At 42.5% G+C, this 25,919-nt stretch overlaps 2 protein-coding genes across 8 annotated transcripts; both read left to right on the plus strand.

The window, feature by feature from the left end:
- Positions 1–983: 983 nt before the first annotated feature.
- Positions 984–15,803, plus strand: hp1bp3 (heterochromatin protein 1, binding protein 3). Of its 4 annotated transcripts, none has more exons than XM_048255465.1 (12): positions 984–1,100; positions 1,956–2,041; positions 2,683–2,950; positions 3,328–3,487; positions 3,968–4,111; positions 5,032–5,103; positions 9,966–10,123; positions 11,256–11,346; positions 11,605–11,755; positions 11,940–12,051; positions 14,027–14,191; positions 14,351–15,803. In XM_048255465.1, exons 2-12 carry the CDS (start codon positions 1,963–1,965, stop codon positions 14,784–14,786), a joined length of 1,836 nt encoding a protein of 611 aa, XP_048111422.1. In that variant the 5' UTR covers positions 984–1,100; positions 1,956–1,962; the 3' UTR covers positions 14,787–15,803. The 4 variants fall into 4 exon arrangements, with proteins under 4 accessions (XP_048111422.1, XP_048111421.1, XP_048111423.1 ...); XM_048255464.1 differs by having other exon boundaries at positions 985–1,100; positions 1,901–2,041; XM_048255466.1 differs by having other exon boundaries at positions 1,013–1,100; positions 1,906–2,041.
- Positions 15,804–16,678: 875 nt separating this feature from the next.
- Positions 16,679–24,334, plus strand: sh2d5 (SH2 domain containing 5). Of its 4 annotated transcripts, none has more exons than XM_048254768.1 (11): positions 16,679–16,912; positions 17,106–17,157; positions 17,681–17,778; positions 17,942–18,022; positions 18,130–18,204; positions 18,649–18,795; positions 19,423–19,626; positions 21,139–21,346; positions 21,733–21,832; positions 23,104–23,263; positions 23,394–24,334. In XM_048254768.1, the coding sequence occupies exons 3-11, from the start codon at positions 17,728–17,730 to the stop codon at positions 23,598–23,600; spliced, it is 1,233 nt and encodes a 410-aa protein (XP_048110725.1). In that variant the 5' UTR covers positions 16,679–16,912; positions 17,106–17,157; positions 17,681–17,727; the 3' UTR covers positions 23,601–24,334. The 4 variants fall into 4 exon arrangements, with proteins under 4 accessions (XP_048110725.1, XP_048110727.1, XP_048110724.1 ...); XM_048254767.1 differs by lacking the exon at positions 16,679–16,912 and adding an exon at positions 16,915–16,990; XM_048254770.1 differs by lacking the exon at positions 17,106–17,157.
- The last annotated feature ends 1,585 nt before the right edge of the window (positions 24,335–25,919 follow it).

The raw sequence follows: 25,919 nt of genomic DNA on the forward strand, positions 1-25,919 counted from the left end.
GACATTGGATTGGCAGTTGAGCTCTAATATTAAAACATTTCACCAGAATCATGGACTGGATATTTATTCTGAAGTTTAGATTAATTATAATCTGTTGGAAAGTTTTAAAGAAGTTGTTTTTATGTTGTTTGCCTTGTGTTCACTTGTACATAAGGGTGAATTCCTGTATTAGATTTTTGTGACAATCCTTTCTTCACAGTTCAGCATGAGCATACTGATCTGTGACACTAAGATCAAAGCGGACCAGGTGATGCATTGAGCAATGAGGGCCTCCATCCATTGATAAATGGACAGGATTTACCAATCAATGATATGCACTGGTAATTGTTTATCTCGTTCTCAACACTTTTATAGGGCCATTGTGAGAGCGAGGTCATCAATATGTTGCGCTTTCTTTTGCGTTTTTACAACAAACTGCATGGAGAGAAAAACTGGATTGCATGGCTTTCGGATCTTCACAATATGAAAGTCACATACTACCAATCGCCTATGAATTTAGCAATTATTGCATAATATATGCAATTAGCCTATGATGTGCAGACTAATATAAAGTAGCCCAGTGGTTGTGAGTTTCTTGAGAGCGTAGGCTACAAAACTCTGCATGGTTTTAAGTAGGCTAATTTTGAAAAGAAATAGAAATTGTGCATATTCCAAGTGAAATAAGACCCCAATTCCCACTTCCACTAAACGTGTGTTAAGACAAGTAAAACAATTCACTACACAAAAATAACGCGTCCAGTCCCCCAACAAAGATCTCTTCGGGTCGACTAATCATTGCTCTCATCCGATAAACTCTTGAGTACATCCACACGGTCATTTTATCTCGTATTGGTGCCTAAATCATGGTTCTTACTGCATTACACTTGCAATAATTAAGAATATACTGTTGGGAGTTTCTTTTTCGTCTAAATAATAGAATGCCTAAAGGCTGACAAGTTCCAAAGGTAAGAGTTCATACACAAAGGGCACGCTTGATGACGAGACCCTGACGTTGCTACGTGTTTGTACGTCCAAAGGGGGAAGGGCACGTCTGAAGAAAGAATTGTAGCTAAGGGAAAAGCAGCACAGAATAAACACCTAAGTAACCGAGCGTTGGAAAGGTAAGGGAATGTATGGTATTCGAATTAAGGAGCACCATGCAAACTCCGAAATAACCACGGAATCTTCTCTTGCGTTTTTTCCATTGCATTTTTAACTTGCCATCTGCTCAATGCGACGCCATTACTGTGTAGGGTATCGTTAAACAGACAAAATGGCCATTCTCGATTTTTGCATTTGTCTCGAGTACAGTCAAACTAGTCGTGCACTTACAGCCATGCATTTAATTTGCACTTGCTCATTTTGTTGACACCGAATTTTTGTTCTGCAGTCAATGAATCAATATAGCTGCTACCTTGAATACGGTTAATGACAAAAAATTGCACACGAAATACTTCTTCTGCCCACACCTTATTTTGCATGACATGAATGAAAATGGACACTCTCTCCGACGTTCCTAGTTAGGGAAAAACACAAGAGATTTTTCAATCAGTGACTGATGTTGGTGCTCACTCCTCTAACAGAGAACACACATTCGTGGTTTGTTAACTATATATTTAGGCATTCGGCCACCAATCCTGCAATATATAGTGTCTCTGATGTATATATTTTGGCACACTTGTCTCCAATCCTGCAGTAGATATAGTTTCTCTGATGCAACCATTGGATGAAACACACAAGGCTCTAACGGCCTGAGGCCCTTTTTCTACTTAATCAGTAGTGTCTTGAGGCTGTTGGTAAACTGTAGGTGATGATAATTGTTTTATAGCATCCCTATTTTCCCTCACCTTCCACCTGACACTCCTCAATACAGGAGTGCATCTCCTTGCACCATCACTGACTCTTCCTCTACCTTGTGCAGCATAGGAGTCTGAATTCGGCCTCTTGGCGACAACTCTGTTTATCTGCATGTGCAGGTAAGTCATGCGTCGGGCATCCATACGTCGAGGACCCGGGACTGGTGACGAGCAAGCTCCTGCGGACGGTGCTCCCAAGGCCAAAGGTGTGTGACCCTTCATCGCATTTGTGAGACTGCATTCATGAAGTTAAGTCTTTCAGTGACTTAATAGAAAGTTACAGTCCTTTTCATAGATTAGAATTACTTAGATTACATTAGAACTACGTTAGATTAATCCAGAAAAGAGTCTTTGAGTTCAGCGTAGAGTAGCCACAACTATGCCCTTTCTTTACGTCAAAAGCCCAGTTGCAGACATGTTGTACATGTAAGTATTCTTATCAAGTGCAGTAGCAGCATCTGAACTTTACATTGAGGAGTACTGCATGGTGCACAATGTATGGATGCTATCTGAGAGAAGAGCTTGCTCATTTGGTATGGGGCCATTCTCAAACCGTTTCATCACCAGGTCCCACCTTTTGAAGGTTTTAGAATTTCTTACTAGCATAGATTTTATAAACAAACAAACATTCTCAAACCACATCCTTAGAAGTACAGCTTATTGGTCACAGCTCACCAAAATATGTGTTCACAGACTAGACACATACTAACTTCATCCCTAACACATTCTTATCACAGTGGTTGCAAAACTAATCTGACAGGCAGTTATTTTTTAACATGCTGTTTAGAAGACATGGTAATCTGTTGTGGTGTTCTGTTGCTCTAACATGCAAGTGGTTTTGGATTAGAATCCACAGCTAACTCTGACGAGGCGGCGCCCATGGAAGAGGAAGTGGCCGCGGCAGCAAAGGAGGCTGAAGCCCCAGCCGCTGAGACCCAGGGAGAGAAGGAGGCGGCGGGGGAGAAAGGAGAAGGAGGAGAGGCCCCGGCAGAAGGAGGAGATGGAGGAGAAGTAGAAGGAGAGGCGAAAGACAAAGAGGCGGATGGGGAGGCGAAGGCTGATGGAGAAGGCACTGAGGAGACTGGGAAGAAGAAGAAATCGAAAGACAAGAAGGAGTGAGTAAATCCCTTTGTTTTGTTTGGGGATGTTCTGTTTGGGTGGGTGGTTAACCTCCTGACCTGTGAATGGCATGAAGGTCTAAAATACATAATGGTGGATGACGTTAATAAACATAAAATGGACATCACAGGTGGGGATTAACTTAAAGTGCCAGTGACCAAACACTGTAAATACAATTTATTTAGATACATGTGTTGAAACATAAGTAGGGGGATTGCATGCTTTCCATTTAGTTAGTGGTTTCAATTTATCTCCTCTTAGCTCAAATCTTCTTGGTCTTGGTGATGTTTTTAAACCAAAGGAAATCCCTAAAACTGCTAGAGAACAACGCCTGGCTAATGTTTACATGTCGTGGTGTTTGGGACTGTTGCAGGGACAAAGAGGGCACCAATGAGGTGAAGGTCAAGAAGGTCAAGAAGTCCATCCCGGCCTGGGCTTCCCTGCCCTCCGTCAAGCGCACAGGCAACAAGACGGGCAACAAGACGGTCATGCAGCACCCCAAAGTGCATGACATCCTCATCGAAGCTATTCAGGTTTGTGCACAGATCCATCCACATGCACTGGGAAGGGGTAACCACTTGCATTCAGCCTCGTTGTGGTATGAGAGGCCATCGTGTTATGACGAGATTAGATTGACTTTGCCAGTGTACACTATTTTTGTTTGTTGTGCTTAGCGGAAAGTTTTGAAATGGCAGAAAAAACAGGTGCAACAATTCAGTGTTTCATTTGTTGTGCAAATGCGAATTGATTTGACTTGTTTTCAAATATATTGGCTAAATGAAGGAAACTAAAAGCTTATGTTTTGGAGAGGATATAATTAATATTCCTCTAAGTGCAGAATGGGGCTTCTTTGTTTCCGCTGAAAACGTGTTTAAAAAAGCAGTCTACACAAAAAAAATTTTCATTAAAGGTTCATCAAGGGTTCAGACAAAGTGTCTCTGAAAGGAATGACAACAGTGATGGTGAGAATGAATCATTAGATGTGAGTGTTGATAATATATTGTCTCTTACAGAGCTCCAAAGAGAGAACTGGTGCATCTGCCTTTGTCATCCTGAAGTACATAATGAGTAAATATGCCTTTCTGGAGCTGGACAAAAGGAAATTCCTTCTTAGGCAGTCCATGAAGCGACTGGTGGAGAAAGGGGCCATCAAACAGGTATCATATCCTACATGTACCATGTTATGGGCAGCCGTGGCCCACTGGTTAGCACTCTGGACTTGTAACCGGAGCCCCGACCAGTGGGCCGCGGCTGAAGTGCCCTTGAGCAAGGCACCTAACCCCTCACTGCTCCCCGAGCGCCGCCATTGAAGCAGGCAGCTCACTGCGCCGGGATTAGTGTGTGCTTCACCTCACTGGGTGCTGTTTGTGTTTCACTAATTCACCGATTGGGTTAAATGCAGAGACCAAATTTCCCTCACGGGATCAAAAAAGTATATATACTTATACTGATACTACCATTTCAAGCAGCCAATCACAATGTTTCCATGCACACCTTATTCGGAATAATTACAATTTTCAGATTGCATGTGAGTTCCAGTTCTATGTTCCTATGTTCCGTATTCCAGTTGCCAAAACCTGATTAAGCTGATATTCTGATTACTAAATTCCTGAATAAGTCACCTGGCATATGCCTGTTTTAATCAGAATATTGTGGCATGTAAACATGTTAGTTGGAATTTTAGATTACGTCTTCACATGTTCATGCAAAGAATTTTGGTAGCTTGTTCTGTTGCTACGACACTTTACAAACAAAGTGAAAAGCATGGCTAAAATGTTACACTTTTAGAATGGTGATGAGGTCATTTTTATGTATGCAAACCTGAAAGTTTAAATGACAAGATGGAATTAATTGATGAGTGAAAGCATTGTAATGCTCAAAGAAGCAGGTTTAGAAAAATATCTTCTTCTGTATGGTCCTTAATTGAAATATGGTGCATGGAAACGTAGTCACTGTCAGGATATGATCATAAGAAATAAGTTTGTTGTGTTTTACTTTTATTAGTTTGTCTTTCACTCTGTGCACGATTACACTCTGATTTCACACTTGGCATGAAATATGTCTCTGTCCCACACAGCTGAAGGGAAAAGGCTTTGCTGGGAGTTTCGCAATTGGAAATTTATCAGCCGTCTCCAACTCTGGCAATAAGGTACCGTAAAACCCAAGTCTTTGTCTCTTATGAAGCTGCAGTGGCGTCGTTAGACCTGGGCATTCGGGGCTATAGCCCCGGATCTATGGGCCGTCAACAACAACAAAAACTCTAATCGTGAATGAAATAAATAGCCTCGTAGAAGAGACTTTTGTGTTTTGTGTCCATTGTGTGCATTAACAGCAGCGCAAGACAATCTTACGTGATCTGGGCAGGTTTAGAATCATTTGTTGCAAAATGTTGCAATTTCAATTCTCCTCTACGCTATTACGCATTGCTGTTTTGTGCTTCTACTAACTAGCCTTAGCGAAATAAGTGTATAAGGACAAATGGATATTAGAAGTTTATTTCGAGAGAAAAAGGGCAGAGCAGGGACAAGAAGTGGAAACTCACAGTGTGTCATCATCTCCCGCAACCCAGGAGGACATTTCGATCAGCTCAGTTTCAATATATCGTGATTTACTATTGAATCACATGCGCAGTAAATAAACCTGACCTCGTTTGAGGGGGCTTCCAAGCAATGCATGTTGGGCTTGATTTTGACAGAATGGAACTTTTTCTTTGGGCAAAAGTTCGTGATATACAACCCAAATGCATTGCTTTCAAGGCACCCATAGCCCATTAATTGAAGGGGATGACGTCCGAAATGTTTATCCCGAGAATAACGCCACACCTGTCAAGTGCGACAGAGGTGCATGGCGATGTTTATTCTACAGGCTATTTTAATGTGATATTTGGGGTGTTGTATGTGGTGCACTTTGGCAGAAGAGGCGTTCTCCTCAGGGGCCTGCAGGAATTAATGCTGCTATGGCGCACACCCACCCCCGAAAAGAAATAATTCACTTTCGTGAACAATATTAGTCCGTTTTAGGTCCGTGCATTGGTCAGTCAGCAAAAAGTAGCCTACATAGCATAACAACATCCACATGCAATAATACAACGACAACGCCTACAATGACCTATTCATTTGGACAACTTGATACAGCCCTATACAGGCTAAAGTTACCTTTAGTTTTGTTCTAGCGTAGCGTGGCGTCTGGCTTTAGTGCAGTCTAACGTTCTGACAAGCACACCAATTGCCTACCTTGTTCTTGTATAACTCCTAAGCGTTGCTGCCTCCATCCTTTCTGTTTTTCGTTGTTTAAAACTTGTGATATCCATGATGAGTATTGAGTGAATTAGCTCAACATTGTGTGCTGATAACCATATAGATAGCCGAGTAAAAGAAAACAACAAGTAGCCTATTGCGTGGCTGCATGCGTATTCTCTCTCCTGCTCAAAACATAATGTGTTCACTAACTTTACGTAATAGAAAATGGTAAATAGCCTGATGGCATGCAGCTAATGGGATACTGTACATAGTTGGGAAGGTATGGTAGGCCGATTTGGTGTGAATACACACACACACAAGGGAAATTTTCTCTCGCTGTTGAGTAGCCTGATGGTACGCACAGTGTGTACTGACGTACACCTGCAGGCGCGCCTGGTTCTCTTTACACGGTCTTTAAACATCAAAATATTCAGAATGCCGTGACGTGAGTCATTACGATTGGCCTTCCTTTTCATTCTCAAAGTAGGTTAAAATTGCATGTTCATCAGCACGATTTTCAAAATCTCTCGGGGGAGAATCCCCCGAACCCCCGGACAAAAAAGAACTCTAACTTCTGGGCTCTAGCCCCGAATGTTTTAAATAGCTAGCGACGCCCCTGTGAAGCTGTCTATCTTGCATTTCCTTGTTTTCAGATTTTCAGAAGCAGGCAAATTGGCTGATCATCTCCAAATAGACATGATCATCCCTAAAGGATTGTTGTCCTGTGGATGAGCTCTCAATAAAAAAAAACATCCTTACACTTCTATTTATTGGTTATCTTAATTGACTCATTTCAAGAGGTGAAGGTCAAGGAGCACTTAATTCATAAATAACAATATAACTATTTGTCAAGTGGAGATTGTAAAATGAGACTAAGGGCTCTATTTTGCACACGCAATTGACTTTGTATACTCACGCTTTTGTCGTTCCTATTTTGCAGTCAGCGCATATTGAAATTTTCCCTCCACAGGTACATGTGCGCCCACAGTTTCAGCGGAAAGAGGGGGCGTGTTCCGGCGCAAACGGTCCCTGTTGATATTTTGCAATTCCGCCACAGACCAGGAACCACCTGGTCTAAAGTAGGGCTGGGCGATATGGACCAAAACTGATATCCCGATATTTTGGGGCTGATTGGCGATATACGATATCGATACGATATTGATATTTCAAACAGAAAGAGCGAAGTGCTTCATATATTCACTCAACACAACAATTATGACAACACAGCCAGTTTTAATTATATTAATTTCAGACTGCTCTAACAGAGCTGTGCAAAAAAGTGTAAACAATAACATAGGCCTACAATAGGCATAGGCTACAGTTGCTCTGATAAAGCTGTGCAAATAACAAAAGTTGACCCTGACTGACAACGCAGGCCTACATTGTACTGCACAATGCAATAGGCTATTTTGGGCACAACAATATTGAAAAAGCCTGCAGTTTTGTCACACAATGCAGTTTTTTACCTGTAAGGGTTTGATAGGGCCTAGATGACAAGCAAATGTAAACTATGATGGCCTAGACATGTTGCTATCAACAACAAAAATAGTTTTAAACAATTAGGCTACTTAAACAACGTAACTGAGTCACTCATCAAGAGTGTGATAGACGCTACCGTCGTTTTGTATGCGTTCATTTTGCATGTTCGGTTCGTGAAGAAAAATCCCTATGCACGCGATTGAATGGGGTTTCACGAATCATAAAAATGATGCCCTAACTGCTTTCGCGAAGTCGCGTGCATACCCTCTTAATAAAATCAGCGTGTAGGTTGTCTCCCTGAGGACTTTAGATCTGCTACTGTATATCGCTAAACGCAAGCATTCATCAGTGTATTTAAATTAGCTAGGCTATGTACCAAAATTACATTTTACCGTGAGTCGAAGAGCTGTAGCTGCTAAACAGTGTTGTAACTTAAATCTGCGTGTACAAAACCGCTTGGAGCTCCAGTGGAATTTTGATTTCACAACGAGAATTCTCGGTCTAGCCGTTGATGTGCCGACGTAATAGGCATCAGCACCAACCTCTGATCAAGGTAAACAAAATCTGACTCAGTGTCATCATGTTTGAAAGTTTGTAGTGCTGCGAGGGAGAACGTGCACACAAAGGGGCGAGTTGAGCAGAGCTGCGGCTATCTGAATGGTCTGAACACAGAAGAGCAAGTGGCTTTGATAAAATGGCCCATTATTTGACATAATACCGGTATTACGATATTGTCTCAACTACATATCGTTTTCAAAAATATATCTGTCCTAGTCGTAATACCGATATATCGCCCAGCCCTAGTCTAAAGTCAGTGGCGCGAATTCAGATGCTATTTTAAGGGCGCATGCATGGCCACAGGCCTGCAGAAATGAATGCTATGCACACCGATCTACAGACACCCTGTGCACAGATGGAAACATTTAAAGCCTTGATAATATTTGTCTGTTTCCCGGCTTTGTTCGTGCATTGGTCAACTAAAAATGTAGTAGCCTATATAGTACATCTACATGCAATATCTTTACAACAACAACGCCTAATTACGACCTATTAATTTGGACAACTTTATACAGCCCTATAAAGGCTAAAGTTACCTTTAGTTGTGTTCCAATTTACCGTTGTGTATGGCTTTAAACATTGTGTGCGCTTTAACATCAGCCTATAAGCATTATATTGTTATTTTGACAAGCACCACAAATTTGCCTACCTTGTTGAAGCCCATCTGAAATAACTCCAAAACTTTGCTATGTTCCCTCCATCCTTTCGTTGTTTTCAAAAAACGTTTTATATCCATGATGGCCTTGAAGTCTTGAGTTTGTGAATTCGCTTAAATAAGCATTATGTGCTGTTAACCAGCAACCATAGACAGTAAAAGAAAGCAGCAAGTTGCCTTCGCTACAATTTCTGTAGTTGCTGCGTCCATTCATTGTTATTCTCTACTGCTCAAGCAAAAGTTGTGCGTGCATTAAGTTGATGATAACGTGTTTACAAACTCTACTTTACATAAAATAAATATTGTAAATAGCCCACTGTCATGCAGTTAATGGGATACTGTGCAGAGTTGGAAAGTTAGGTCAACTTGGAAAGTGTTTCTCGTTGCCTGTTGGTAAGGTATAGCCGTAGCTTACACCTGCAGGAGCGCTTGCTTGGGCGCCGATGTTGCAACCACATTTCCACGAATCACGGATGTGTTGATGACATAAATTAAGAAATATTAGAGGACTTAATGAGACGAACTGCATGCCGATTCCATTTAACCCAAATGCCCCAGCAGCAGCACGGGAGAGGAGAGCTTATCTGACAGATCTGCATTGTCTATAGTGAGGTAATGTTAGATTACATTGCAAAAATATCACCATGCATTCATAAGATCGTGATTCAGTGAGAGTGATCCCAAAACATCGGAAACATCGGAAAAATCAATAGCAAACTGTTCACAACTGACTATAGCACTGTGAACCGTTCTTGGTTGTGCCTGGCAAATCCGCCATCATAATAGCAATCCGCTATGGAACAAGTGTGCCTGTTGTTAAAGGGAACGTGAGATGACGCTCTGATTGGTTTATTGCACGTTACGCCCAAACCACACCCATGAGTAATATAGCTGCTACAGACCACCCATTTTAGATTTGCGTCGGGCGCAACAGTCAATTTTCAGCTGGTAAAATAGAAACAGCGCCCAAGATCCGCCCACAAAGCGATTTGCGCGAAGTCAATTGCATTAAAGTGCAAGATAGAGCCCTAAGTGTATTCAGCATTTGGCACTGACCTGTCTTTGGTTGCTGTTGTGTAGAAACTTGCCTTGGTGGTGGCTCCAGGTGTGAAGGCGGAGACGCTGGGTGATTGCCTGCCTCTCATCATGACGCGCCTCTGTGAGCCCAAAGAGGCCTCCTATCTGCTCATCAAGAAGTATCTCACTGAACACTACCCACAAATGGATGTAGAGAAAAGGTAAGGTTGACTGATGGTGCCCTCTTAAGTCACTGCTGGGAGGATCCCAGTTTGTTGTGTTTGTTCTGTGATTCTATTCCTATACACGTTTTTGTCAGAGAATTGATTGCTCGATACTAGGGCTGCAGATCATTTCTTTTTGACCTTCCTTCCTTCCTTGCTTCCTTCCTTGCTCCTGTCCTAACCCCTCCTTCTAATTAATGTAAGGGAAACAAGGAAGGAATGATAGAAGGATGGAGGAATGAAGGAGATACAGATATGAGAAATAAGACGTCCTGATCACTCACGGATCATTTTTAAGAGACGTCAATTACTGATGATGCGGTGAAGCATCACTCCTAGGCTAGAATCAACAGACCATTGTTACACACAAATTACAGAGAATATGAATTTTATACCAAAGCCTAAACATATGAACATGGACTCCTTCCACTTATTGACCCTGATAATGAGGTTATGTTTGATAGTTCTCGAGGCATGAATGAATACTATTTATACAATGCGTGAATAAAACATGCATGGTTTTTTTTTTTTTTTTTTTTTTTTAAGAAAGGTTTGCTTGGTAGTTCATGATAATTCCAGCATATAACAATCTTTTCTTGGACTATCTACTTATTTATTGTCGCTAATAAATCCCCACGAAGTTGTTGGAAACCGAAAGTTGATAAGACGTTTCCTCGCGTATCGGCCTTTTTGCCTCTCTCCTCTCCTCGTTCTCACCTTTTCTGGTTGCAATTAGATAAATGAGGCATCCTCTGTGATGTAGAGCTTTGAACGATTCCCAGGGCACAAGCTGGAGGACCAAGGAGAGAGGTCGCATGCAAAAAGAGCTTTGGGATGCAGCCCAGGGGTTCAGTATTTGGAGAGTTAGCTTCAGCCAGTTAGCATCATGGTTTGCCGCCAACGCCTTTAAAAATGGCATCCGACGAGCATTGACTATTGACCGTCGACTAAGAATGGGACTGAACTTCTTCCCTCCATTCCATGGTCGATACGTGTATCCTATATGTTTTGTTTTGATCTGCTCAGCATAAGTTGCAGGTGTTCACATTGTTGTCATATTGTTTGTTTAAAGTAGGGATGTATTGGTTGATGGTGAGTATGCTCAAAGATGTTTGTGGTTCCTCTGCAGGCCAGATATTCTAAAAAACGGCCTGCAGAGAGCAGTGGAGAGAGGGCAGCTGGAGCAGATCACTGGGAAGGGAGCTACAGGAACATTCCAGGTATGTGAGGGCCAATGCCGCACTCTGCTTGCTCTGGTCTACATGGACACACCATGGTCACTTTACCCTGGCCGTAATACACATGTGCTCATGCATATCCAGTCCTTTTGCATAATATGGATAAAACTTGTCATTAAGAACATGGAGAGCATGTCAGATGCCAGTGCCGGTCTTGCTAGGTAATAACTAGTACCTATATGTTATTCCATATTGTTTCCTAGTTAGTATACGTTTTTTTGTTGTTGTTTTGCCCTACAGCTGAAGAAAACTGGGGACAAACCTGCAACTGTCCTTGAGGATGCTATAGTGACGGCCATCATAGCCATGAATGAGCCAAAGTCCTGCAGCATCAACACACTCCGCAAGTTCCTCATCGAAAACCACAAGGACCGAAAGGAGTACCTCTTAAGTAAGACTAAAGTACACATATAAGTCACAATGCACAAAGGTTTCATGAAGATCTTTACATTTCTTCATGACCAGGATATGCTTTGTCAAAAAAAAACTGTTGAGCCACACAAACTACCTGTTTCACATATCAACTTTGTCCATATGACTGCGATTGTGGCCTTACCCTTCGTTTTACCTGCTAGTGAACCAGCTGAAGAGAACCTTGGAGAAGGGCAAGACCATGGGCTGGATCGAACAGATCACGGGCCACGGGCTAAGTGGAAGTTACCAGCTTTCCTACCCCTACTACCCAAGGTAAATCACAACATGATGAAACCTACACTCAACATGAAACACCTGGGGCCTGCACTAAGAAGCAGGAATATGGGCTGAGCGAGATCAGGTTTATATCTGGGTTTTCGGTTTGACAAGGATGGCTTACTTTTTCTCAGGGCACATCTCCATAGGAAGTTGTGCTGATTGCATGTTCATGAACACATTCATAACTACACTGCTCAAAAACATTAAAGGAACACTTTGAAAACACATATCTCACAGATCTCAATGGGGAAAAAAACTCATGCTGGATATCTGCACTGATATGCACTGGGTAATGTGTACTGGGTAAAGGATGCCACATTATTTTTTGGTAATGAAAATTATCAATCTACAGAGGGCTGAATTCAAAGACCCCCACAAAAATCAATGAAAAAAGTGAAAAAATTATGCGACAGGCTAGTCCATTTTGCCTAAATTTCATTGCAGCAACTTAAAATGGTACTCAGTAGTTTGTATGGACCCCACATGCTTGACAATGAGACGGCGGATGGTGTCCTGGGGGATCTGCTCCCAGATGTGGACACAGCCATCATTGAGCTCCTTGACAGTCTGTGGTGCAACATGCCGGTGACCAAAACACAATGTCCAAGAGGTGTTCTACTGGATTTAAGTCAGGGGAGTGTGGGGGACAGTCAATGCTATCAATTCCTTCATCCTCCAGGAACTGCCTGCACATTCTCGCCACATGTGGCCGGCCATTGTTGTGCACCAGGTGGAACCCAGGGGCCTCTGCACCAGTACAGGGTCAGACAATGGGTCTGAAGATTCATCCCGATACCTAAGAGCAGTGAGGGTGCCGTTGTTTTGCTTATAGAGGTCTGTGCGTCCCTCCAAGGGTATGCCTCCCCAGACCATCATTGACCCACCACCAAATCGGTCATGCTGAATGATGTTGCAGGCAGCATAGTGTTCTCCAGACCCTTTCACCTCTGTCACATGTGCTCAGGGTGAACCTGCTCTGTGAAAAGCACAGGGCGCCAATGAACGCCAATGAAGTGTTCTGTGTTGGTGGACCTGTCAATTTTGTATTCTATGGCAATTTAGCTCCACAGTGCTGGGCAGTGAGCACAGGTCCCTCTAAAGGCCATCGGGTCCTCAGGCCACCCTCATGAAGTCTGTTTCTGACAATGTGGTCAGAGATATTCACACCAGCGGCCTGCTGGAGGTCATTTTGTAGGGCTCTGTCAGGGCTCCTACTGTTACTTCTTGCACAAAGGATCAGATACTGGTCCTGCTGCTGGGTAAAGGATCTTCTACCACACTGGCCAGCTCTCTTAAAGCAACTGCCTGTCTCCAGGAATCTCCTTTTGAGACTGCGCTGAGACACAGAAGTCCTGGCAATGGAACGTATTGGTGTGCCATTCTGGAGGAGTTGGACTACCTGTGCAACCTTTGTAGGCTCCAGGTACTGGCTTATGCTACCAGTAGTGACACTGACCCTACCCAAATGCGAAACTTGTGAAAAATCACTCAAGAAGGATAAAGATGGAAAAATGATCAGTTGCCACCATCTGTAAAACCATTCCTGTTTTGGGGGTCGTCTCATCGTTGCCCCTCTAGTGCACCTGTTGTTAACTTTGATGACACCAAAGCAGGTGAAACTGATTCACAACCACCTCTGTTACATAACTGGCCAGACCAATAGCTTACAAGTTTGATAGACTTGATGCTATACTCGATTTTTACAGTTTGTCGAAATGGCTAACCAGCTAAGATATCCTGGATATGTTAAACTTGTGTTGTAATATAGGCCCCTGGTGTCTGAAATTAGCTCATCTGAACCCGTCAGAGCTTTCTTTCAAAAACTTTCCTTTAAAATAAACATTAGGTGACCTTTATTTGTGTTGGAGGGTGGGGGAATATAAGTGTAATCCTATTACACCTCTTAAAGGCTGTAGATCTATGTGAAATTCACCTGAGTGGTCCTGATATTCTTTCTCTCCATCCACAGCCCAGCCATCCTGTTTCCAGATAAGATTGCAAAACAGAAGAAGAAAGAGGAAGAGAAGGCCAAACGCAAGAGGATGGCTGAGTCGGAGGATGAGGAGTCTGAAGAAGAGTCTGAGGAGGAGGAAGATGATGATGACGATGAAGATGATGAGCCCCCTCGTAAAAGGTGAAGACAGGCTTTTTCCATTCAAATATCTCCTTACAGTTAACCCTAAAAATTCCAATATACATTCAGAATTGCATCCTTCAGTGGTGATTATGGTATTTACTGTGGTATTTAATAATTTTTGTTTGTTTCATGTTTTTTGTTTGTTTGTTATTTCAGGGGACAACAGAGGCGGCCAGCCCCTAAGGCCCGTTCCGCAGCCCCCCAGAGGAGGGGCAAGTCCAGCAGCCGGAAAGCTCCTGCCAAACGGTCAGCCCCACCAGCCAAGAGGGCAGCGCCACCCGCTAAGAAAAGGGCTCCTCCCCCCGCTAGGAAGCCTGTGGCCAAGAAGGCAGCCCCGCCGGCTAAAGCCACACCTGTGAAAAAAGCCGCCCCAGCTCGCACGCCCAAAACGCCCGTCGCCAAGAAGCTGACCAGCAGAGTGGCCAAGCGGCCACCAGGCAAGAAGCCACCGGCCAGGGCAGCCAAAGCGGATGAGACAGAAAAGGCCAAGGCAGCCAAATCGCCAGAGCCGGCCAAGGCAAAGGGGGCCAAAGCAGAGCAACCAGCAAAGGCCAAACCAGCGGCTCGCAAGTCCACTCGGGTGAAGAAGTGAGCTTGGCGAGCAAGGCTCACAGATGGAGACGTTTACTCGTAGCTCAGTAGACTGTTGTGCTTTGCCTCCCTACCCCCCCAACCCCCTTTCTCGATTTCTTCTTTTTTTACTTTATATTTTTTTTATAGCTTCATCCTTCCTCCCCTGTTGGAGGCCCTGTAACGTGATCAGATGGATGAACAATGATGTCAGTTTGTTCATAGAAATACTTTTCCATTCGAATCTCAATTTTGAAGGTCATGATGTCGTGTTCGTTCTGTGTTCTGTTTTTTTTTTTTTTTTTCTTTATAAAATACATTTCCAATGGTAAAACTGTTTTTTGTTTCAAACTCAATGAACCTCAGAGGGTCAATCAGTTTTTAGTATTATATCCTACTAAATCTAACTCAAAGTGGTTAGAAGTTCAGTTTGCCTCTTACTGCTCAGTATATGTACTGTATTTGAGACGTTAATCTTTTTTGTTGTTTTGTCGAGACACTTGGGTTATTTTTTGACACAGTGTGAAGTTTCAGTTGATATTTCTGAAAGGTAAAGGTTTTGGTCACCACCATAGGCTCTTATTGTGAGATTTGTTAGAGAAGGTAGCATTATTGGCTTTGGTGATGGAAGTTTTTCATATTTGAGAATGAGCAAGTGTGTACTCAAGCATGAGATTGTACTTCAGAAATGTTGATTTAATAAGCTCTCTTTCTGTTCAAAGAGCATTTGTGAAGACTCCCTGCCTAAATTGGAAATTCGTACTTCGGCTGAACAGTACAAATGAAAATGTTAAATAATTAGTTTAATTTGTGTGTGATCGTCTCTTAAAAGATAGACCATAAAAATGTTTTCTTTTGTCATAGTCATGACTTCAATACAGCACACAAAAGTTATATTCGATTATATTCTATGTATTAGTGAATCCATGAGGATAAGACAGCTTTTGTTCCCATGAGCTTGGCTCATGCTCTGCATGCTGTTAATCTTTCACTGATCTGCTTTTCTGTAGTCATTAATAAAGTGACTATATTTGTACTATCTTATGTGTTCTTTATGTATATCTAGTCTTTCCTTATCAATATGGGTAGCTTTTGGTTGTCATATTTCTACCAGTAAACCTGAAAAACGGTGATGCATGGATTCAAGACATTTGTGCGACATTATCATTTTTAGAGATGTATCATATTTTGTTTAAATCCATTCCCTTGTGCATTATCTCTTGAGTATTGTGAAGTCATTTATTCATACAAAACATTGGAAGCCTCAGTAAGGACTATATTTACAACAATGAGATTGCCTTTTGCGTTACTTTACTGCTAAGGAATTGTATCTTAAATGTTCTGCTTCTCTAGCCTGTGCAGCTACATCCAAATAACCTAGCCTATAGTATAGCCCACTAGACCAGTGGTTTTCAAAGTGGGGGCCGCGAGGGGGGCCTCAGCAAGTTGGAGGGAAAAATAAAAGCAAGAAATAAATACATTTGAAACATTTAAAATATACTATGAGGGTTGTTATACAATGCCATTATAATAATGTGACGCATATCTGAACATATTTCCCATGATTTAATGACTGGGAATAATAGTAGAGTGATGGCTCCCATATAGCAGAAAGCCCAAAATAATTTTTTTACACACTGTATGCTCCATCGCGATGTGGTTGTGGCTAAAATAATTATTAGATTAGCTTAATGTATTTTTACATTTGCCGTAGTATTGTCGATGGGTTTAATTAATAAAACATCAAGGGGGTCTTTGGCTAGAACCTAGTGGTATTTGGTGGGCTTTGTCGTGGAAAAGTTTGGGAACCCCTGCACCAGACTACATAGCACAACATAATAGAGTAATGTTTGTGGTCAAATATGAATTGCGCACGCGCCTATTTGATGACAACACACGTTTCTAATTCTCCTACTTGCCGCTACATGTTGTAAGAGAAATAGGCTGCATAAAATAGCCCACATAGTTCAAATTGTTTTCAAGTGTCCCATTCCTCTCGACAGAGACAGGAAAACGGAATGATATAACCTTTCAATCAGAATTACTTATAAAGGCCAATATTCCGAATTAATGGATAGCCCACGCAGTGACTGTCGAAGACTAAATTTCCAATGGGCGCACATGTTGGGCGGAGACGGTGCTGATAAGGTGAGTCATTTCAGACTTTCGAAATAGGTGCACTTTCGTCTGGGAATACGACCCCTCAGTGTGGTATTCACCGTCACGGTAAGTGGAAAAATATTATACCGCATTTGATAGAAAGCAGACATCTTATGTGGTAAGCTACCGACTGCGAGTAATTTTCATGCAGGTCAAGAAAGTATTTATGTTATGCTTGTAGAACTGTATGAACGACGGCGCAACGGGAGAATTTGGCGTGGAAACCTCCTGAGGTGCGTGTGTATATCAAAGATCGCTTATGTAAAGTTTATCTTAAGTCTTAATGGGCACTTTGTCCATAATGCCTTCATAATTGCTTTTATTGTTTTTGATAAATGTTTGGTTTTGTATTTTATATATATATTTTTGCTAGGCCTACTTGGTTATAGTGTTGACTTGGGAAGATAGGGCTGTGTCAACATTCCTCAATGGTGTTGTAGGAAGTTTTCGCCAATTTGACCGAATTTATCTCATCTTTCAATCATTGGAAACGAGTATGGGTTTAAAAGCGTATCAGACAGTGTCAAGTAGTCACAGTAAAGCAATTACTTGGTGGGTGTTTGTGAGGACTGGAGATAGCCTACGGTACCTTTCGCCGACTTCTCGCCGGTGCATGTAACCACACAGCCCACTCACTGTTCAACAGTGCAGAGCAGAATGCAAAAGTGTGGGTCGGCTGTACTTGCTCAGAGATTGTGTGCTCACTTTCACTTTGTACTTACACTCAATCACATAATGCCTATATGTTCTCGACAGAACATTGAGAGCTAGCGAAAGAAAGGTGAATCAAAGCAACAATCATCATGTGTGACGGACCAACCAGGGAGGACGGCACAGTCACCAGGTCTGCCGAGGTAGGCTGTTACAGGTTAGGTGACATTTTGGCTTCTCACAGAGGCACAGATGCCAGTAGTGGATATTTAGGTTGGCCATACTGAGCAGCAAATTCATATGTGGTCCCACAAACAGAAAGATGTATGCTTTTTTTGTGTTGACATTCGTTTCTCATGTACATAGTATGTGGGCTCGTTTCCTGTGGATGATCATTGCTTGGATGAGCAGATTCAACAGCTGCACATACAGCTGAAGGCTCTCAGGGTGAGTGCTTGTGTGTCAGCAGTTTGTAGTGGACAACAGAGCCAAAAATAAAAAAGAGATGTTTGCTGCAGACTACATGTGCTCTTTTAATGTGTGTTTGTGTGCAGAACTGCAAGAAAAGGAGGCCAGTCTCGCTGAAGTTCTCAATCAAAGGAGTGAAAATATATGATGAGGATGAGACGGTAAGAACTTCATAGAAAGTTGTGGCTTCATAACAAGCCATCAAAACACTTTTTTTGGAATGTTTTTAAAGGTCAAATTAGTAGTTACTTTTCTGTTTGCGGTTTTCAGTTTATGAAATTAAATACTGACTGTGCAACAGTGCATATGAAATTGTACCACTCCCTGATCCTCCGCTACATGCATTCATGCAACAAGACATGATTGCTTTTCCATGTAGAAAATTTCAGGACCTTAACTTACCAGCTGACAATCTTTTTAATTGTATAACATTATTCATAACATTATTCAAAGTGCCATTGAGGTAAGCTACAGTAAGGAGATCTAAGACACACCACCAAATGATCAATTGTCACACTGTGGCATATGTCCAGATACAGTGGTTCTTGATTAGAGCTTTGGAGAACATCAAATGAAACGCCCTCTGTGTTCTGCCTTGTCCTCAGACACTCCTCATGGCCCATGCGTTGCGGAGGATCTCCCTGTCCACCGCTCGGCCGTCCGACTCCCAGTTCGCCTTCGTTTCCCACAACCCAGGCAGCAGTGACACCCAGCTCTACTGCCACCTTTTCAAGGCCAGACACGCCAGAGCGGTATGTGGCACACCTCCAGTCTGGTTCTTGCATTAGCACACACATCGTGGGGGCACGTGGGAGATGTTTTCATTAAAAGAAAATCAGGGGTTATGGTATAAGTATATATACTCTTTTGATCCCGTGAGGGAAATTTGGTCTCTGCATTCATCCCAATCCGTGAATTAGTGAAACAGACACAGCACACAGTGTACACACAGTGAGGTGAAGCACACACTAATTCCGGCGCAGTGAGCTGCCTGCACCAACAGCGGCGCTCGGGGAGCAGTGAGGGGTTAGGCCGTGCCTACTGGTCGGAGTTCGAACCGGCAACCCTCCGGTTACAGGTCCGAAGTGCTAACCAGTAGGCCACGGCTGCCCCCCATTGTTGAATGGAAATTATATGAGCCACATCACAAGCATTGTTTTGAAAAAATGCATTATAATGAAAAAAGCAGCGGTGAATTGATTGTTTCAAATCGCTCGTTCTGATATTCTTTATCTGACACCATCTTTTTTCATGAGCATGAGTCTGTCCAAGCAGTCTTATTGTTCTTTAAAAAAGGAAATCTGAACACTGTCTAAAGACTGAGCCAGTGTGATTTGTTTGTTTGTTTCTCTCTCACTCCTTCTTTATGGACGGTCCAGGCACAGTTCCTGAACCTGCTGCTGTGCCGGTGCTTCCAGCTCTTCTACTTGGAGTGCCACCCGGAGGAGGCTCAGGACGAGTCGTCTGAGGGGAAGAAGCTAACACGTGTGCCCTCTCTCCTCAACCAGGGCTTCCCCCTCAGCGTTAGCGCCCTGGTCTCCTTCAGACGAGCCCCTTTCCTGGGACTCTTCCCAGGGGCCAAGGTCAGATCACATGGCTTGATGTCTGCATGAGGGAGTGAGGGGGGACTTTCAGTTGACAGTCAATCTGCTTAGGCTTTTGTCGTCTTTGTTTTGTGAAGTGTCACTTTACAGGGAAGAGGACGTCACCATTATTATGGCCTACAGTTTATGGTCTACACCTCTTTTATATTCTTTTCATGTGGGAAGCTGCTATTGTGCATTTCATTTTGTGAATGATGTTGAATGATGGTCAACTATTGTTATTCTTCTGCTGTTCAAAAATGTTTCTCCAAGTTTGTTCGATGTCCTTTTAGTTTTGACTGTACTGAGAGTGATGGCCATATCCGTGTCTGTTTTGGTCATTTCTGTTCTCATTCTGTTACACTGCACTCTTTTGTTGACATCTTTTTGTGGGGTAGGTCGACTCGTCTCAGTTTCCAATGTACCAATAATAATGTCAGTCTGCACTCCAAAGAAAACCACTGCTGCTGAAAGTTACAGATGAGGAGACACCAGAAAGTCTTTGGAGTGCAGACATTATTGGGATTCTTTCTGGTTTTCCTTTTGGTTGTCTACAGTGTTTGTATCGCTGTCTCTTTCTTTAACTCTATTCCCTGCTCCTATTCTTAGAAACTACGCCACCTAAACTCTTGTCCTCTTACCTTAATGTGGGCTTCTATCCAATGTTCACTCTTGTACCATGTAGATTGGCTTCACTCTACCAGCCTGTACCACTCGGCTTGTGTTTCCTGTATCCTGCCACACGTTATCTGTGATAAGATTAGAGGGCAGCTGATTTCTTTAACAAAAGGTATATCGGAACTCCCCCTATTACCGTCGGTCCCGTATTTCCACCGTCTTGCGTGTATGTGTCACTTAATATCCATTTCTATACAAACCAAGACAGCGGACTCCTAAAGAAACGCAACCACCCACACCATAGGTGTATCTAAATTAGCTATGTACCAAAAATGACATTTTACCGTGACTCAAAGAGGTGTAAACAGTGTTGTAAGGCTGCGTGTACACAACCGCTTGGAGCTCCAGTGGAATTTTAATTTCACGACGAGAATTCTCGGTCTAACCGTTCATGTGCCGTTGAAACGGTGTAAATAGGCGAGCATCTGGCCAGCACTATAACTCCGAGCGTGGTAAACAAAATCGAATATTTCAGGCAGTAATGCTCCCGTTAAGAACCAAACCAGATTTTGTTCAAATCTACACACCTATAGCTACTAAAAAATGTAAGGTTAATTTAACAAATGTTATTTTGAAGTGTTAAAAAACATCGTTGTTTTAGAATTTCTGAACAAAAGTGGTGATAATTGGGGGTGTTACGATATTTATGTACTGTGGACAGGTCTTGCCTTTGTATGAAGCAGCTATGCAGTTAGTATCAGTAGGGTTTTACCATCTTGTAATATGTCGTTCAATAATAATTAATATTGGTGTGTGGTTTATGGTATTGGATCTCAGTAAACAGAACATTTTTAGATGTTTTTTTTTTTTTAAATAAGAAATCATTTATTTTAGACCCCGTCCAAGTCCAGCACACCGGAGCCACAGCAGCAGCAGAAGCGGCCACAGAGCAGCAGCCCAGATGAAGGCCCCATCACCTCGCCCACGCTAGTGCGCAAGGCGGCCATCCGCAACAAGGGCCTGAGCTCCGGGGCCTACCGCTCCTTCACCTACACGCCACTCAAACAGAGGCAGCTACAGGAGCGGATGAACCACACGAAAGGTGGGGCTGGGGTGTGGCGAATGCTGTCCAGGGTGAAAGATTTTATTAGGTAACGTAGACATTCAGTTCAGAGTCGGGCACCCAGGTGATGGAGCACTCCATGGTGTGGGTGATGGACTGATCACAGATGGTCATTTTTTTTTGTATCTGTTTCTTTTTTGGACACTCAAGGCCACTCAAGTCACAGGTATTACACTGCTTTTAGATTTTGTGGATTTACAGGGATTTTGAGTAGCCAAATAATTGGTTATTTACTAAAGCAAAGTTTTGCTTCATTTCCCTCTCGCTGAAATATGTTTGGAAAATGTCCTCAAAAGTAAATAAACATGGTAAGACTAGGAGCCTCTGGGGGTTTCAGGAATGCTCTATTTGTGTGTGTGAAACAGGAAAGGAGGAACAAGATGGTCCAGTGCAGCGTACCCCAAGTCTGGCCGAGTCCGAAGAAGCGTTGGCTCAAGCGGTGTGGTGCTCGGCTGGGCTCTCTAGGTAAGTTGCCTCTCTAGGGATTCATCTCTCTCTCTCTCTCTCTCTCTCTCTCTCTCTCTCTCTCTCTCTCTCTCTCTCTCTCTCTCTCTCTCTCTCTCTCTCTCTCCCCCCCGCTCACCTCCAAACAGTCTTGTGAGTCCTGTAAACAATGCAGGACATCCAGATATCCCTGAAGATGTCTCCCAACACTGTTCATGACAAGTCTGCAGTGGGAGATATTATCTGGCATGTGGGGTCTCTCCATCCAAAATGAATGGCATTAGAAAGCACAACAATGTTGTGGAGCCACTCTTTGACATTGTGAAATGACCACCATAGGAGTGCTGGAATAAGCATGAAACGTATGTGAAATTCAAATATGGGACCTGTGCTGTGCTGTGATGCCCACACACACCTGATCTTTACCCTAAAATGTACAAATCCAGGTGGTAGATTACATTACATTACATTTAGCAGACACTTTTTGACCAAAGTGACTTACATATGTCAGCTATATTACAAGGGATCACATTGTCCCCAGAGCAACTTGGGGTTAAGTGCCTTGCTCAAGGGCACAACGGTGGAAGCCGGGAATTGAACCGACAACTTTCAGGCTACTGCACGCTAGCCCAGCTCCTTAACCACTACACTACCACCGCCCACAAAAAAGATAGATGGCCTACAAGTCACTTTTACCTTAGCACATCTGATTCAGATCTGTCAGTACTCCTGTTTTTTTTTTTTTCTCTGGGATTCTCATGTTATAATTGTGTTGTCCTCCCATTTTAACATTTTCCTACGAATGTCCCATATTTTTTAACTTTCATAACATAAGGCCTGTATAACTGAACTGATGAGTCTTCTGTCATGATACAAAAAAGTAAAACAGGTGGCAGTATGTAGAGTCTTACATATCTAGTGGCAAGAAGTTGTCAACAATGTGTGTCAAAGATTTTATATCTAATATTGGCGGAACCTTGGTGTAGTTGATAAATTAAGTGAGCAATGGTGGAGTACCTGCCAAAAAGGCACATTTTTTGCAGATACCTTACTAAATGGGAGTTTTACCCATATTTAACCAATAAAGAGTGTCAGAAAAAAAAAAAACATACCCTTTATAAAATGTGTTTTAAAGCAAGTGGTTTTCCTGTGTCAATGCCAGGGTTCACTGTTCACCCTTCTCTAGGATAAAACTGGTGGGAACTGGGCCTGGGAGGGTATGCTGTTATTGGAGCTTTGCATGTTTCAAACAGTTGGTCCTGACTGAAGCCATGTTCTCTTCTGATCGTCAGTGACAGCAGCTCTGCCCTGCTTGCGGAGGATGTGCTCGGGGCCTACCTGCTGTGTCCCCATCCCAAGAAACCAAGTCGTGGCACCCTCATCATCCGTTTCCCCTCCGGCCTGGCCGTTCGTGTCATCAAGAACACCTCCAAAGGCAGATATCTGCTGGAAGTGGGTGCTGATTAGATCAATTACTCATGCAGCATTACATTGCTGTTCTTTTCATTTTGATCAATATGTGTTATTGTGCTATTCTTTTCCTTAAAAAGACCAATGACCTTGCTTTCACCTCTTCTTGCAGGGATGCCACATCGAGTTTGACACCATTTCAACCCTAATAGAATACTACACGGAGTACAGGGGGGAGCTGGAATGTCATCTGAGCTGTGCACGAGTGAACCACTGCTATGAGTGGGAGGAGAACGTCAGCAAATCCCAGACTGAACTAGCACAGTTTGGCCACAAGAGGGTCATTCCCAAGTATGGTCATGTTAAAAGCTGGATCTGAATTCTTTATTTTGAGTTTGTGCAGTGAAGGTGGCCTGTGTCTATCTGGTGGGCTAGGCCTACTGAAGGCTTAAACTTTTAAACACTTTTTAAAGAAGTTTTATTACTTCAGGTACATTTATTGTTCTGTGATTCCATTCTTTTTGTTCAGAGTATATGGACTTGGTGAGGCTACTCACTTTAACTTACGTGGCACTTTTCTTTCAATCAATTCTAATGGTTCGTTTAGCACTTGAGGTCTACATCTGCTGAAGTCTACATGTTATTTATTTATTTGTGGGTTTTGGGAATGTCACACTTTTCTCTATGATCGATAGCCAGTATGCTCATTTTACTTAAGAATTCTTAATTAATATTTAGGCTAGGCTGTCCTTTATGCATGTGTAGGATATCATTTCACAATTCTGTAGCCTATAGCCTACCTACTTTTGTTACAATGCCAATATGCCAACTAAACAACGACTTTCAATGTGTTACCATTCTCATATCATAAATATGTGGTTACTGACATTATGATTAATTACTGGTAACACATTTCTGGTTACTGACATTATGATTAATTACTGGTAACACAAGTGTACTCAGGTTTGTCTGTGACTGACATTTTGTTGATTTTTGTATGTGCCAGTTTTTATGTTGTAGCTTACGGCTGTAGTTAACTTTTATGAAGTTTTTACTGTCCTCCATTTTCAAGGACTTATATCACATTTTGTAGTTGACTTCATATATTTTTATATAAACAATGTCTTTAACTACAATCATGTTTCACGAGACTTATTTTGGTATGAGTAGTGTCATGGAAAATGTCCACTTCCGAATCCAATTGTCCAATTAACAATTACCACTTGACTATTTAGTAATTTAGCACTCTGGAACAAGGCGTCAGAAGGAGACAATGTAGACAGAAGATTTTCTGAAGACCTTTATTCTCCATATTGCAGTACAGCCCAACCATCAAAGCAATAGGGAGGAGATGTCATCAGCTGGGGCTCCCGACAAGATCTGCCTACGGATGGCTATACACTATATTTTATACCCCTCGGCCCTTGAGACGTGCCACCCTCTCACGTCCTCTCCAACAACACCCTTCGCCAATCAGTACCACGCAGGGTCGCTTACATTGGTGGAAACTATCTTTCCATCATGCATAAAACTATGCAAACCTATGTAATGCATAGGTAACATATGTAAAATAGTATAACCCTAAATGTTCCTGGTTCCTTCAAGTTTAGAGTTAAGAGTTAAGGCCTTCTTATCTGATTCTGTAGCTGGACAGGCCCTAACTCATGAGGCACAATGACCTCATCCGTGTCCTGTCCATTCCTCACCAGCTTGATAACACCCCCCTTCCCTTGACCATGTATGGAGGAGATGCTTTCCTGGTACCCCCATTACTTTTCCCCTCATCCCACTCCTCTGACAGTTGGTCTGGCCTACACAGGATACAATGACCTCAACCTGCTCACAGCAAATGCAGTTGCATTAAGACTTATGACACTCATGACTACATTCTTCTAAAACATGAAAACCCATGCAATAATATTAACACTTATGAAACCCATGATTACATCCCCTTAAATCATGAAAATCCACCATAGTAGTAAGCTATTAAATTAACTTTTGTTCTTAATTTGTTGTGTCCTTTTAATAGGGTGACCAGACGTCCCCGGTTTCGGTGACCTGTCCCCGGAAAAGTCCCCGGTTTTCACTGTGACTGACAGACCCGAAAGTGGAATAAAAGAAAGAAAGCACTGACCAAACGTAGGCCTACAGTTGCGCACCCTTCACGCACAGGCTCAAGCCAGTCAAAGCAAGCACTCAGCTCAGATCTTCAAGATGTTCTAGAATGCCCATATTTCTGGTAGGCTATTTGGATTGGTGGAATAGCAGCGCGGTAGAATCTTTGAAATGAAACCACTTGTGCAGTGGAATTATTAAACTATTCATCACAAACGTGCCAGCTGCTCAAGTCCAGGTTAAACTAAAATTGCGGAGTACCTGTCACACAGATAGCATATCATACGCAGATATCACGTAAACGGCTGGAATCTAAGCTTTCCAATGATATTAGCGCCAAATTGCTGTGATAAATGGTTCGCAAGAAAATTAACAATGAACTTATGTGACGACTATAGCATCAGTAGGCCTACAACAAGCGGTTCCTGAGTAGTCTGGTTTTGAAATTGCAACAAGGTTCTACATGGTCTCCAACTTTGGGCCAAAATTATAATGTAGGCCTATTCTCATGTAAACGATTTATGTCAGTACAAACATTTTTGTAAATTGTTTAGCCAGATAGGCCTATCCCACCATAATGGTT

The sequence above is a fragment of the Alosa alosa genome, chromosome 10, assembly GCF_017589495.1.
Source record: "Alosa alosa isolate M-15738 ecotype Scorff River chromosome 10, AALO_Geno_1.1, whole genome shotgun sequence".
Classification (NCBI taxonomy): Eukaryota; Metazoa; Chordata; class Actinopteri; order Clupeiformes; family Clupeidae; genus Alosa; species Alosa alosa.